General features: G+C 41.2%; 1 protein-coding gene across 2 annotated transcripts in view; it reads left to right on the top strand.

The window, feature by feature from the left end:
• The first annotated feature begins 5,121 nt into the window (after positions 1 to 5,121).
• The window catches only part of PGS1 (phosphatidylglycerophosphate synthase 1), a 45,964-nt gene continuing 34,524 nt past the window's right edge, over positions 5,122 to 16,561 (top strand). For both annotated transcript variants that reach the window (XM_063456355.1, XM_063456356.1), the window contains exon 1: positions 5,122 to 5,252. In XM_063456355.1, coding sequence (XP_063312425.1) covers positions 5,155 to 5,252 — 98 coding nt within the window. In that variant the 5' untranslated portion in view covers positions 5,122 to 5,154. The remainder of the gene's footprint in view (positions 5,253 to 16,561) is intronic.

Genomic DNA, 16,561 nt, shown 5'->3' on the forward strand with positions numbered 1-16,561 from the left:
GGGAGGCCATATGGATGGCGGGGGTTGATGACATCATGTTCTTCTAATGATTTTAGGCCATTGTGTCTAGGTGTCTCTCCAGTACTAGTGGTTAAAGTTTGATCTGAGATGGCAGTAAACACAGAGGGGTTGAACAAGACAGTTACGAAGTATAAGTATGATTTGTTAAATGTTCCACACCCATCCTATCTATTCAGTGCCAACACTATCACCAATGGTTAATGTTGGCGCCTGAAATGGATCTAAATCCCATCCTTATTACAGGCTGAGCGTCGCGGGAAATGACGATCAGAACCATCTAATGGTGTCGCAGAACATTTCATAGGAAGGAGAGGAGGCAGGAAGTGTATAAAAAAAACAGCTCATTAAACTTATATTACAACCGTCCGAGTACTGGAAGGCATTGTTTACGATCCACGTGCTATTCAATGATATCCGCAAATAGTGTGTTACAGTAACTCCACTCACCCCTCCTATTACCCAGCCTCTGATAAATCTATTTACTATTTCCTGGAAGAGAGCTAGTTGGTGTATAGAAGCATGAACTTTGTAACACTGAGCATAATAAACTATCTCAGGACCATTGTCCTCAACGGTTTCCAGGAAAAGTCAATAAGGGATTGAGACAATATCCGCATAGCTCAACCTGTACTGGCTTTTATCATGTACATTGTGTAGCAGGTGAAATGTCTGTTTGATCTACACATCTGCTTGAAATACATTGGGTGAGAAGACGGATAGTAAATGTATAGATCAGCGGATAAATGTAGTTATTGCTGGCTGTGCTGGGAGTGGCGTGGTGTATAAAATAATTAGATAGCGCTGGGAGTCATGGGTTATATTCCTGGGGAAAAAAAAAATTTGAATTAATTTGTCATGCTCGTTGGTTTTATAGTTCATTAGTGTTAATAAAAATATTTCATTAGTATAATAGTAATAATAGTAGTATTAAAGATAAACCGGGGTATTAAAGGTGAATGGAGGTAATAGGGGAGAATGGGTTACATTAGATCTGTGAAAGGTTAGGAGAGGTGAATGTTAGCTATTAGGCTGAATATGGGGTATTAGAAGTGAATGTGGGGTATTAGGTGGGAATGTGGGGTATTAGGAATGAATGTGGGGTATTAGGTGGGAATGTGGGATATTAGAGGTGAATGTGGGGTATTAGAGGTGAATATGGGGTATTAGAGGTGAATGTGGGGTATTAGGTGAGAATGTGGGGTATTAGGTGGGAATATGGGGTATAAGACGTTAAAGGGACACTATAGTCACCTGAACAACTTTAGCTTACTGACGCAGTTTTGGTGTATAGAACATGCCCCTGCAGCCTCACTGCTCAATCCTCTGCCATTTAGGGGTTAAATCCCTTTGTTTATTAACCCTAGTCACACCTCCCTGCATGTGACTTGCACAGCCTTCCATAAACACTTCCTGTAAAGAGAGCCCTATTTAGGCTTTCTTTATTGCAAGTTCTGTTTAATTAAGATTTTCTTATCCCCTGCTATGTTAATAGCTTGCTAGACCCTGCAAGAGCCTCCTGTATGTGATTAAAGTTCAATTTAGAGATTGAGATACAATTATTTAAGGTAAATTACATCTGTTTGAAAGTGAAACCAGTTTTTTTTTCATGCAGGCTCTGTCAATCATAGCCAGGGGAGGTGTGGCTAGGGCTGCATAAACAGAAACAAAGTGATTTAACTCCTAAATGACAGTGAATTGAGCAGTGACATTGCAGGGGAATGATCTATACACTAAAACTGCTTTATTTAGCTAAAGTAATTTAGGTGACTATAGTGTTCCTTTAATATAGGGTATTGGGGGTTGATGGGGGTTTAATACATGGGGTTAATGGGGATATTAGTAATAGTAACTATTATATTTATACATGGGAGGACTTAGATATATTTATTATTATTATTATATGAGGCGTTAGTATTATTATTATTATTAGTATATGGAGGTGTTAGTATTATTATTATTAGTATTGTAATGGGGAAGGGTGTTATTATTATTATTATTATATGATTGGGGAGGTGTTATTATTATTATTATTATTATATGAGGGGTTATTATTATTATATGAGGGGGGTTATTATTATTATTTTATTATTATTATTATTATATGAGAGGGTTATTATTATTATTATTATTATATGAGGGGGAGGTTATTATTATTATATGAGGGGGAGGTTATTAATATTATTATTATATGATGGAGGAAGGTTATTATTATTATATGAGCGAGGGTTATTATTATTATTATATGAGGGGGGAGGTTATTATTATTATATGAGGGGGGAGGTTATTATTATTATTATATGAGGGGGAGGTTATTATTATTATTATTATATGAGGGGGGAGGTTATTATTATTATATAAGGGGGTTATTATTATTATTATTATTATATGAGGGGGTTATTATTATTATTATATGAGGGGGTTATTATTATTATATGAGGGGGAGGTTATTATTATTATTTGAAGGGTTATTATTATTATTATATGAGGGGGAGGTTATTATTATTATTATATGAGGGGGAGGTTATTAATATTATTATTATATGATGGAGGGAGGTTATTATTATTTTATGAGCGAGGGTTATTATTATTATATGAGGGGGGAGGTTATTATTATTATTTGAAGGGTTATTATTATTGTATGAAGGGGGAGGTTATTATTTTTATTATTATTATATAAGGGGGTTATTGTTATTATTATATGAGGGGGAGGTTATTATTATTATTATATGAGGGGGAGGTTATTATTATTATTTGAGGGGGTTATTATTATTAATATTATTATTATTCTATGAGGGAGGAGGTTATTATTATTATATGAGGGGGTTATTATTAATATTATATGAGGGGGAGGTTATTATTATTATACGAGGGGGAAGGTTATTATTATTATTATATGAGGGGGTTATTATTATTATTATATGAGAGGGTTACTATTATTATATGAGGTGGGGTTATTATTATAATTACATGAGGGGGTTATTATAATTATTATTAATATTATATGAGGGGGTGGTTATTATTATTATTATATGATTGAGGGGGTTATTATTATTATAATATGAGGGGGGGGTTATTATTATTATATGAGGGGGAGGTTATTATTATTATTATTATATAAGGGGGTTATTATTATTATTATATGAGGGTCGAGGTTATTATTATTATTATTATATGGGGGTATTATTATTATATGGGGGGAGGTTATTATTATTATATGGGGGTATTATTATTATATGGGGGAGGTTATTATTATTATTATATGGGGGTATTATTATGATATGGGGTATTATTATTATTTGGGGGGAGGTTATTATTATTTTATATGGGGGGGTTATTATTATTATATGGGGGTTATTATTATTATTATATAGGGTTATTATTATTATATGAGGGGGTTATTATTATTATATGGGGGTTATTATTATTATTATATGGGGGTATTATTATTATTATATGGGGGGAGGTTATTATTATTATTATTATATGGGGGGTATTATTATTATATGGGGGAGGTTATTATTATTATTATATAGGGGGTATTATTATTATATGGGGGGGAGGTTATTATTATTATTATTATATGAGGGGTATTATTATTATATGGGGGGAGGTTATTATTATATGGGGGGAGGTTATTATTATTATTATATGGGTTGTATTATTATTATTATATGGGGGAGGTTATTATTATTATTATTATATGGGGGGTATTATTATTATATGGGGGGGAGGTTGTTATTATTATTATTATTATTATATGGGGGTATTATTATTATATGGGGGGAGGTTATTATTATATGGGGGGAGGTTATTATTATTATTATATGGGGGGTATTATTATTATATGGGGAGGTTATTATTATATGGGGGGAGGTTATTATTATTATTATATGGGGGGTATTATTATTATATGGGGGGAGGTTATTATTATTATTATATAGGGGGTATTATTATTATATGGGGGGGGTATTATTATTATATGGGGGGAGGTTATTATTATTATTATATAGGGGGTATTATTATTATATGGGGGAGGGGTATTATTATTATATAGGGGGTATTATTATTATATGGGGGGGGGTATTATTATTATATGGGGGGAGGTTATTATTATTATTATATAGGGGGTATTATTATTATATGGGGGGGGGTATTATTATTATATGGGGGGAGGTTATTATTATTATTATATAGGGGGTATTATTATTATATGGGGGAGGGGTATTATTATTATATAGGGGGTATTATTATTATATGTGGGGGTATTATTATTATATGGGGGGAGGTTATTATTATTATTATATAGGGGGTATTATTATTATATGGGGGGGTATTATTATTATATGGGGGGAGGTTATTATTATTATTATATAGGGGGTATTATTATTATATGGGGGAGGGGTATTATTATTATATAGGGGGTTATTATTATTATATGGGGGAGGGGTATTATTATTATATGGGGGGTTATTATTATTATATGGGGGGGAGGGGTATTATTATTATATGGGGGGGGTATTATTATTATATGGGGGGAGGTTATTATTATTATTATATAGGGGGTATTATTATTATATGGGGGAGGGGTATTATTATTATATAGGGGGTTATTATTATTATATGGGGGAGGGGTATTATTATTATATGGGGGTTATTATTATTATATGGGGGAGGGGTATTATTATTATATGGGGGGTTATTATTATTATATGGGGGGGAGGGGTATTATTATTATATGGGGGGGGGTATTATTATTATATGGGGGGAGGTTATTATTATTATTATATAGGGGGTATTATTATTATATGGGGAGGGGTATTATTATTATATAGGGGGTTATTATTATTATATGGGGGAGGGGTATTATTATTATATGGGGGTTATTATTATTATATGGGGGGGAGGGGTATTATTATTATATGGGGGGGAGGGGTATTATTATTATATAGGGGGTTATTATTATTATATGGGGGGGGGGTATTATTATTATATGGGGGGGTTATTATTATATGGGGGGGGGGGTATTATTATTATATGGGGGGGTTATTATTATATGGGGGGGTTGGTTGTGTCTCAGTGTCCGCGCTCGCTGTTGTTAATAAAGTTTTGTTGTCACGCGCCGTTTCCGGTAAAATGGCGGCGCCCGCTGTGCTGTGGAGGCGGCTCCGGGGCCCCGGGCTGGTGGCGTTACTCGCTCGGCTGTGTGACCGGAGCAGAGACCGCGGGGGCAGGTAGGGGGGCGCCCGGGGGAGGGAGAGCATAGCAATCCCACATACAGCATGTCAATCCCACATACAGCATGTCAATCCCACATACAGCACGACAATCCCACATACAGCACGACAATCCCACATACAGCACGACAATCCCACATACAGCACGACGATCCCACATACAGCACGACGATCCCACATACAGCACGACGATCCCACATACAGCACGTCGATCCCACATACAGCATGTGAATCCCACATACAGCACGTCAATCCCACATACAGCACGTCAATCCCACATACAGCATGTCAATCCCACATACAGCATGTCAATCCCACATACAGCACGACGATCCCACATACAGCATGTCGATCCCACATACAGCACGTCGATCCCACATACAGCACGTCGATCCCACATCCAGCACGACGATCCCACATACAGCACGTCGATCCCACATACAGCACGACGATCCCACATACAGCACGTCGATCCCACATACAGCACGACGATCCCACATACAGCACGTCGATCCCACATACAGCACGTCGATCCCACATACAGCACGTCGATCCCACATACAGCACGTCGATCCCACATACAGCACGACGATCCCACATACAGCACGACGATCCCACATACAGCACGACGATCCCACATACAGCACGACGATCCCACATACAGCACGACGATCCCACATACAGCACGACGATCCCACATACAGCACGACGATCCCACATACAGCACGACGATCCCACATACAGCACGACGATCCCACATACAGCACGACGATCCCACATACAGCACGACGATCCCACATACAGCACGACGATCCCACATACAGCACGACGATCCCACATACAGCACGACGATCCCACATACAGCACGACGATCCCACATAGAGCACGTCGATCCCACATAGAGCACGTCGATCGCACATAGAGCACGTCGATCGCACATAGAGCACGTCGATCGCACATAGAGCACGTCGATCGCACATAGAGCACGTCGATCGCACATAGAGCACGTCGATCGCACATAGAGCACGTCGATCGCACATAGAGCACGTCGATCGCACATAGAGCACGTCGATCGCACATAGAGCACGTCGATCGCACATAGAGCACGTCGATCGCACATAGAGCACGTCGATCGCACATAGAGCACGTCGATCGCACATAGAGCACGTCGATCGCACATAGAGCACGTCGATCGCACATAGAGCACGTCGATCGCACATAGAGCACGTCGATCGCACATAGAGCACGTCGATCGCACATAGAGCACGTCGATCGCACATAGAGCACGTCGATCGCACATAGAGCACGGCAATCCCACGTACAGTATAGCAATCTATCTATGGATTTATATAGTGTATACACAGAGCGAGCCCTGCTTCTATCTATGGATTTATATAGTGTATAAACAGAGCGAGCCCTGCTTCTATCTATGGATTTATATAGTGTATAAAGAGAGCGAGCCCTGCTTCTATCCATCTATGGATTTATATAGTGTATAAACAGAGCGAGCCCTGCTTCTATCTATCTATGGATTTATATAGTGTATAAACAGAGCGAGCCCTGCTTCTATCTATCTATATGGATTTATATAGTGTATAAACAGAGCGAGCCCTGCTTCTATCTATCTATATGGATTTATATAGTGTATAAACAGAGCGAGCCCTGCTTCTATCTATGGATTTATATAGTGTATAAAGAGAGCGAGCCCTGCTTCGATCTAGGGATTTATATAGTGTATAAACAGAGCAAGCCCGGCTTCTATCTATCTATGGATTTATATAGTGTATAAACAGAGCGAGCCCTGCTTCTATCTATCTATGGATTTATATAGTGTATAAACAGAGCGAGCCCTGCTTCTATCTATCTATATGGATTTATATAGTGTATAAACAGAGCGAGCCCTGCTTCTATCTATCTATATGGATTTATATAGTGTATAAACAGAGCGAGCCCTGCTTCTATCTATCTATATGGATTTATATAGTGTATAAACAGAGCGAGCCCTGCTTCTATCTATGGATTTATATAGTGTATAAAGAGAGCGAGCCCTGCTTCGATCTAGGGATTTATATAGTGTATAAACAGAGCAAGCCCGGCTTCTATCTATCTATGGATTTATATAGTGTATAAACAGAGCGAGCCCTGCTTCTATCTATCTATGGATTTATATAGTGTATAAACAGAGCGAGCCCTGCTTCTATCTATCTATATGGATTTATATAGTGTATAAACAGAGCGAGCCCTGCTTCTATCTATCTATATGGATTTATATAGTGTATAAACAGAGCGAGCCCTGCTTCTATCTATCTATATGGATTTATATAGTGTATAAACAGAGCGAGCCCTGCTTCTATCTATCTATCTATATGGATTTATATAGTGTATAAACAGAGCGAGTCCTGCTTCTATCCATCTATGGATTTATATAGTGTATAAACAGAGCGAGCCCTGCTTCTATCTATCTATGGATTTATATAGTGTATAAACAGAGCGAGCCCTGCTTCTATCTATCTATATGGATTTATATAGTGTATAAACAGAGCGAGCCCTGCTTCTATCTATCTATATGGATTTATATAGTGTATAAACAGAGCGAGCCCTGCTTCTATCTATCTATGTATATGGATTTATATAGTGTATAAACAGAGCGAGTCCTGCTTCTATCCATCTATGGATTTATATAGTGTATAAACAGAGCGAGCCCTGCTTCTATCTATCTATGGATTTATATAGTGTATAAACAGAGCGAGCCCTGCTTCTATCTATCTATATGGATTTATATAGTGTATAAACAGAGCGAGCCCTGCTTCTATCTATCTATGGATTTATATAGTGTATAAACAGAGCGAGCCAGAGCCAGCCCTGCTTCTATCTATCTATGGATTTATATAGTGTATAAACAGAGCAAGCCCGGCTTCTATCTATCTATGGATTTATATAGTGTATAAACAGAGCGAGCCCTGCTTCCATCTATCTATGGATTTATATAGTGTATAAAGAGAGCGAGCCCTGCTTCTATCTATGGATTTATATAGTGTATAAACAGAGCAAGCCCGGCTTCTATCTATCTATGGATTTATATAGTGTATAAACAGAGCGAGCCCTGCTTCTATCTATCTATATGGATTTATATAGTGTATAAACAGAGCGAGCCCTGCTTCTATCTATCTATATGGATTTATATAGTGTATAAACAGAGCGAGCCCTGCTTCTATCTATCTATCTATATGGATTTATATAGTGTATAAACAGAGCGAGTCCTGCTTCTATCCATCTATGGATTTATATAGTGTATAAACAGAGCGAGCCCTGCTTCTATCTATCTATGGATTTATATAGTGTATAAACAGAGCGAGCCCTGCTTCTATCTATCTATATGGATTTATATAGTGTATAAACAGAGCGAGCCCTGCTTCTATCTATCTATATGGATTTATATAGTGTATAAACAGAGCGAGTCCTGCTTCTATCTATCTATGGATTTATATAGTGTATAAACAGAGCGAGCCCTGCTTCCATCTATCTATGGATTTATATAGTGTATAAAGAGAGCGAGCCCTGCTTCTATCTATGGATTTATATAGTGTATAAACAGAGCGAGTCCTGCTTCTATCCATCTATGGATTTATATAGTGTATAAACAGAGCGAGCCCTGCTTCTATCTATCTATGGATTTATATAGTGTATAAACAGAGCGAGCCCTGCTTCTATCTATCTATATGGATTTATATAGTGTATAAACAGAGCGAGTCCTGCTTCTATCTATCTATGGATTTATATAGTGTATAAACAGAGCGAGCCCTGCTTCCATCTATCTATGGATTTATATAGTGTATAAAGAGAGCGAGCCCTGCTTCTATCTATGGATTTATATAGTGTATAAACAGAGCGACTCCTGCTTCTATCCATCTATGGATTTATATAGTGTATAAACAGAGCGAGCCCTGCTTCTATCTATCTATGGATTTATATAGTGTATAAACAGAGCGAGCCCTGCTTCTATCTATCTATATGGATTTATATAGTGTATAAACAGAGCGAGCCCTGCTTCTATCTATCTATATGGATTTATATAGTGTATAAACAGAGCGAGTCCTGCTTCTATCTATCTATCTATGGATTTATATAGTGTATAAACAGAGCGAGCCCTGCTTCTATCTATCTATATGGATTTATATAGTGTATAAACAGAGCGAGCCCTGCTTCTATCTATCTATATGGATTTATATAGTGTATAAACAGAGCGAGCCCTGCTTCTATCTATCTATCTATATGGATTTATATAGTGTATAAACAGAGCGAGTCCTGCTTCTATCCATCTATGGATTTATATAGTGTATAAACAGAGCGAGCCCTGCTTCTATCTATCTATGGATTTATATAGTGTATAAACAGAGCGAGCCCTGCTTCTATCTATCTATATGGATTTATATAGTGTATAAACAGAGCGAGCCCTGCTTCTATCTATCTATATGGATTTATATAGTGTATAAACAGAGCGAGCCCTGCTTCTATCTATCTATGGATTTATATAGTGTATAAACAGAGCGAGCCCTGCTTCCATCTATCTATGGATTTATATAGTGTATAAAGAGAGCGAGCCCTGCTTCTATCTATGGATTTATATAGTGTATAAAGAGAGCGAGCCCTGCTTCTATCTATGGATTTATATAGTGTATAAACAGAGCGACTCCTGCTTCTATCCATCTATGGATTTATATAGTGTATAAACAGAGCGAGCCCTGCTTCTATCTATCTATATGGATTTATATAGTGTATAAACAGAGCGAGCCCTGCTTCTATCTATCTATATGGATTTATATAGTGTATAAACAGAGCGAGTCCTGCTTCTATCTATCTATATGGATTTATATAGTGTATAAACAGAGCGAGTCCTGCTTCTATCTATCTATCTATGGATTTATATAGTGTATAAACAGAGCGAGCCCTGCTTCTATCTATCTATGGATTTATATAGTGTATAAACAGAGCGAGCCCTGCTTCTATCTATCTATGGATTTATATAGTGTATAAACAGAGCGAGCCCTGCTTCTATCTATCTATATGGATTTATATAGTGTATAAAGAGAGCGAGCCCTGCTTCTATCTATGGATTTATATAGTGTATAAAGAGAGCGAGCCCTGCTTCTATCTATGGATTTATATAGTGTATAAACAGAGAGAGCCCTGCTTCTATCTATCTATGGATTTATATAGTGTATAAACAGAGCGAGCCCTGCTTCTATCTATCTATATGGATTTATATAGTGTATAAACAGAGCGAGCCCTGCTTCTATCTATCTATGGATTTATATAGTCTATAAACAGAGCGAGCCCTGCTTCTATCTATCTATATGGATTTATATAGTGTATAAACAGAGCGAGCCCTGCTTCTATCTATCTATGGATTTATATAGCGTATAATCAGAGCGAGCCCTTTTCACTGTCCTATTTCCACGTGTAAATGTAGAATTACCGGTACATGAAGAATAACTCTAATTGAATTAATGCGTATTATTTTGCTCTATGTGATGAGCTGGATTGATATGCAGACTTACAACACAGTTAATTATACATTTGTAAGGAATGTTCACAAATAGAACTGCGAGTCGCTTCCCAGAAGCTTTGACCAGTTTAACTGCGTCCAGTACTGGGCATTGTGCCACTCTGTTTGCAAACTCCGCTCTGATGAATTCATTTATGCAATTGCTTATTCAGTATTTTAATATACGGTAGATCTTTATTATTGTTTAGAGAAGGGTAATAATCAAACATTTGTCTGCTTCCACTGACCATTATTAACTATTGCTGGCCATATGAATATTTTCTGTTGATGAAATGACTGCCCGACTGTTATTACTGAGGTAAATATTTTCTGTGTAGATAAAAAAGACAAACTTTGTCTGCACTAGGAACATATCCAGCAGACATTTAACAAATGGGAGAAAGGTTCTTGCGTGTTTTTCATTCATACATACTAAACCGTTAACGATAAAGGCATAAAATGAGAGAACTCAAGGGATTTTGTAAGCTCCACAACAGCCAATGCCTATTGCCGGCTAATAGGGCCATTTAGGAGTTATCACTTTGTTTATGCAGCCCAAGTCACACCTCCCTGCATGTGACTTACACAGCGTACCTAAACACTTCCTGTAAAGAGTAATCTAATGTGTACACTTCCTTTATTGCACATTCTGTTTAATTTAGAATTTCTCATCTCCTGATCTGTTAATAGCCTGCTAGACCAGGAGCACCCTGTGTACAATTTAAAGTACAATTAACCCCTTAAGGACTAAGGCTTTTTAGAGTTGCTATGCGTTTGTGAGCAAGGCATTTTTAATTTTTTTTTCGCTATGCATTCATTCCACCACTATTTCTCAATTTCTGTTTAAGTGCATCTACACAAAATATATTTATATCTTTTTAAATAAACAAAATAATACTTTTGTTCTGTCTTACATGCAATAATACAGCCACGTAACTGCACGCGGCTCTCACAGCAAATACAGCCACATAACTGCACGCGGCTCTCACAGCAAATACAGCCACATAACTGCACGCGGCTCTCACAGCAAATACAGCCACATAACTGCACGCGGCTCTCACAGCAAATACAGCCACATAACTGCACGCGGCTCTCACAGCAAATACAGCCACATAACTGCACGCGGCTCTCACAGCAAATACAGCCACATAACTGCACGCGGCTCTCACAGCAAATACAGCCACATAACTGCACGCGGCTCTCACAGCAAATACAGCCACATAACTGCACGCGGCTCTCACAGCAAATACAGCCACATAACTGCACGCGGCTCTCACAGCAAATACAGCCACATAACTGCACGCGGCTCTCACAGCAAATACAGCCACATAACTGCACTCCGCTCTCACAGTAAATACAGCCACGTAACTGCACGCCGCTCACAGTAAATACAGCCACGTAACTGCACGCCGCTCACAGTAAATACAGCCACGTAACTGCACGCTGCTCACAGTAAATACAGCCACGTAACTGCACGCCGCTCACAGTAAATACAGCCACGTAACTGCACGCCGCTCACAGTAAATACAGCCACGTAACTGCACGCTGCTCACAGTAAATACAGCCACGTAACTGCATGCCGCTCTCACAATAAATGCAGCTACGTAACTGCACGCCGCTCTCATAGCAAATGCAGCCACGTAACTGCATGCCGCTCTCATAGCAAATGCAGCCACGTAACTGCACGCCGCTCTCATAGCAAATGCAGCCACGTAACTGCACGCCGCTCTCATAGCAAATGCAGCCACGTAACTGCACGCCGCTCTCATAGCAAATGCAGCCACGTAACTGCACGCCGCTCTCACAGTAAATGCAGCCACGTAACTGCACGCCGCTCTCACAGTAAATGCAGCCACGTAACTGCACGCCGCTCTCACAGTAAATGCAGCCACGTAACTGCACGCCGCTCTCACAGTAAATGCAGCCACGTAACTGCACGCCGCTCTCACAGTAAATACAGCCATGTAACTGCACGCTGCTTTCTACAGCAAATACAGCCACGTAACTGCACGCTGCTCTAACAGCAAATACAGCCACGTAACTGCACGCCGCTCTCACTGCAGACACAGCCACGTAACTGCACGCCGCTCTCACTGCAGACACAGCCACGTAACTGCACGCCGCTCTCACTGCAGATACAGCCACGTAACTGCACGCTGCTCTCACAGCAAATACAGCCACGGAACTGCACGCTGCTCTCACAGCAAATACAGCCACGGAACTGCACGCTGCTCTCACAGCAAATACAGCCACGGAACTGCACGCCGCTCTCACAGCAAATACAGTCACGGAACTGCACGCCGCTCTCACAGCAAATACAGCCACGGAACTGCACGCCGCTCTCACAGCAAATACAGCCACGGAACTGCACGCCGCTCTCACAGCAAATACAGCCACGGAACTGCACGCCGCTCTCACAGCAAATACAGCCACGGAACTGCACGCCGCTCTCACAGCAAATACAGCCACGGAACTGCACGCCGCTCTCACAGCAAATACAGCCACGGAACTGCACGCCGCTCTCACAGCAAATACAGCCACGGAACTGCACGCCGCTCTCACAGCAAATACAGCCACGGAACTGCACGCCGCTCTCACAGCAAATACAGCCACGGAACTGCACGCCGCTCTCACAGCAAATACAGCCACGGAACTGCACGCCGCTCTCACAGCAAATACAGCCACGTAACTGCACGCTGCTCTCACAGCAAATACAGCCACGGAACTGCACGCTGCTCTCGGCAAATACAGCCACGGAACTGCACGCTGCTCTCGGCAAATACAGCCACGGAACTGCACGCCGCTCTCACAGTAAATACAGCCATGTAACTGCACGCCGCTCTCACAGTAAATACAGCCATGTAACTGCACGCTGCTTTCTACAGCAAATACAGCCACGTAACTGCACGCCGCTCTCACTGCAGACACAGCCACGTAACTGCACGCCGCTCTCACTGCAGACACAGCCACGTAACTGCACGCCGCTCTCACTGCAAATACAGCCACGTAACTGCACGCTGCTCTCACAGCAAATACAGCCACGTAACTGCACACCGCTCTCACTGCAGACACAGCCACGTAACTGCACACCGCTCTCACTGCAGACACAGCCACGTAACTGCGCGCCGCTCTCACTGCAGACACAGCCACGTAACTGCACGCCGCTCTCACAGCAAATACAGCCACGTAACTGCACGCTGCTCTCACAGCAAATACAGCCACGGAACTGCACGCTGCTCTCACAGCAAATACAGCCACGGAACTGCACGCTGCTCTCACAGCAAATACAGCCACGGAACTGCACGCCGCTCTCACAGCAAATACAGTCACGGAACTGCACGCCGCTCTCACAGCAAATACAGCCACGGAACTGCACGCCGCTCTCACAGCAAATACAGCCACGGAACTGCATGCCGCTCTCACAGCAAATACAGCCACGGAACTGCATGCCGCTCTCACAGCAAATACAGCCACGGAACTGCACGCCGCTCTCACAGCAAATACAGCCACGGAACTGCACGCCGCTCTCACAGCAAATACAGCCACGGAACTGCACGCCGCTCTCACAGCAAATACAGCCACGGAACTGCACGCCGCTCTCGGCAAATACAGCCACGGAACTGCACGCTGCTCTCGGCAAATACAGCCACGGAACTGCACGCTGCTCTCGGCAAATACAGCCACGGAACTGCACGCTGCTCTCGGCAAATACAGCCACGGAACTGCACGCCGCTCTCACAGCAAATACCGCCACGTAACTGCACGCTGCTCTCACAGCAAATACAGCCACGTATGCTGCTCTCACAGCAAATACAGCCACGTAACTGCACGCTGCTCTCGGCAAATGCAGTCACGTAACTGCACGCTGCTCTCGGCAAATGCAGTCACGTAACTGCACGCTGCTCTCGGCAAATGCAGTCACGTAACTGCACGCTGCTCTCGGCAAATGCAGTCACGTAACTGCACGCTGCTCTCGGCAAATGCAGTCACGTAACTGCACGCTGCTCTAACAGCAAATACAGTAACAGAACCCACAGTAGTTTAATCAGAAAAAAACAACTTTGGATAATGTGTATCTCATGATTATCATTTCCTGATCCTTTGCAGCCTTTGGTCATTTGAACGTGGTGTGATGAACCACCTGCTGTTTAATAGCCCCACACATCCATGTGCTTTAGGACATCATTACAACTTAGAACATAAGTGAATGGGGCTCGGACCTTTGGAAAACGAGACGTTTCAGAGAACCTACTTACTGGTCTGTTTCTGGATAATTGGCCACGTGTTTGGTATTGTGGGAATCATAGTCTGCAAGATCTGGAGTGCTGAATGTTACCCATCATGTACCAACCCTCTAGAGCTGGGCCAGAACCTCCCACGGACCGGCTTTAGTGTAATCTTTGCAGTTAGAGGATGTGACTGTTAGCACTTTCTGGATCTCATTGGGTGCTAGCTTATTATTGCAGGGGATCAAACTTGCCGACTTGTGGATGAGAAATCCGCCATCCGATGCATTCTGTGCCGGTTTGATCATTTAAGAATAGATTTCTTTCTTTTTAGTGGTTTGCGTTGCTGGGCCAGCCAAGGTGATCTCATTCTTTCAGAATAAGCCCTGCTGGTTTAGTAACATTTCCCAGAAGTAAACATCTGTTGAATCAGAGCGCTGGGTCAGTGCTCACATCCTGCTGAATCCCTCTCTAGAGGACCTACACACCTGTGACTACCTGGCCTCCTGGCTTCTGGGAAGTAGAAATGGGACGGGCAGGTTCCCACAGGTTTTACCATCACGTCGAGCTGTGGTTTTTCTATTCTTACAAGCAGTGTGCGAAGCTATAACACACCTGATTTCTACACTGCTCAGGAAGTTCACTCAGCCTCATCCACCACAACATTTGTATCACAACTGTCGCTGGCTGTTATGTTGCAGTGTGAGCCGCTTCCTTCTACTCGGTATAATGACAAACCTGTGGGAGGTGTGACAGACCGTAATCAACAGATTACATTAAGTGGAAATCCAGTCAATATGAATAAGACCTTGTCTGTCAACCGCAGAATTGTGAAAGGCTAAAGATAATGATCAGTTTGTTACTCTTACAGCGATCCCACCCAGCTACTGTTACACTGCAACTCCCATCATCCGTGTCTGTTCCCAGTTTTGTTCATTAGAAATGGCACCGGGCCGGTCAAGTTTCCTATAATATATTCTCTATTCTTTATCTTGGCTATACAAAGAGTTGGTATTTAGGTTAGAGTCTCATCGTCAAGTCTTGCTCACCCCCAGGGTAGACGTTCTAATTCTGGGTGGTCTGGTTTATATTGCTAAGTGTGTGTCCCTTAAAATTCTGGTTGCAGGCCATACATTGAACATTGCTTCTAAAGCCAGTCTTTCACTTGCAGCCGCAGGCATTTTTATTGATCAAATTTGGGTGGATCTGTTTGCACGCGTTTTGTAACTGATTTTACAAGAAAAGAGGATGTTGTATTGATTGTTTTTTAGAGATAACATAATGGGTGTCCGAGATGTTTGTTTATTTTGATCACTCTGTTTCTATGGTGTGTGCGGTGGTTATGGTGGCTGTATGTTGAACATGGTGCTAGTAAAGCTTGTACAGCCACTGTCCCAGTTATATAGGGATCATTTAGAGTGCAGTCAGGAGAGACATGCTCTATTACTTATTATATAATACGTGCCGTGTAACTGCATTATTAAATTAGTAGGAGCAGGGGTTTAGAGCTGAGTAAAGCTTCTCTTAAGGCCACG

This window comes from Pelobates fuscus, chromosome 5 (genome assembly GCF_036172605.1).
Source record: "Pelobates fuscus isolate aPelFus1 chromosome 5, aPelFus1.pri, whole genome shotgun sequence".
Classification (NCBI taxonomy): Eukaryota; Metazoa; Chordata; class Amphibia; order Anura; family Pelobatidae; genus Pelobates; species Pelobates fuscus.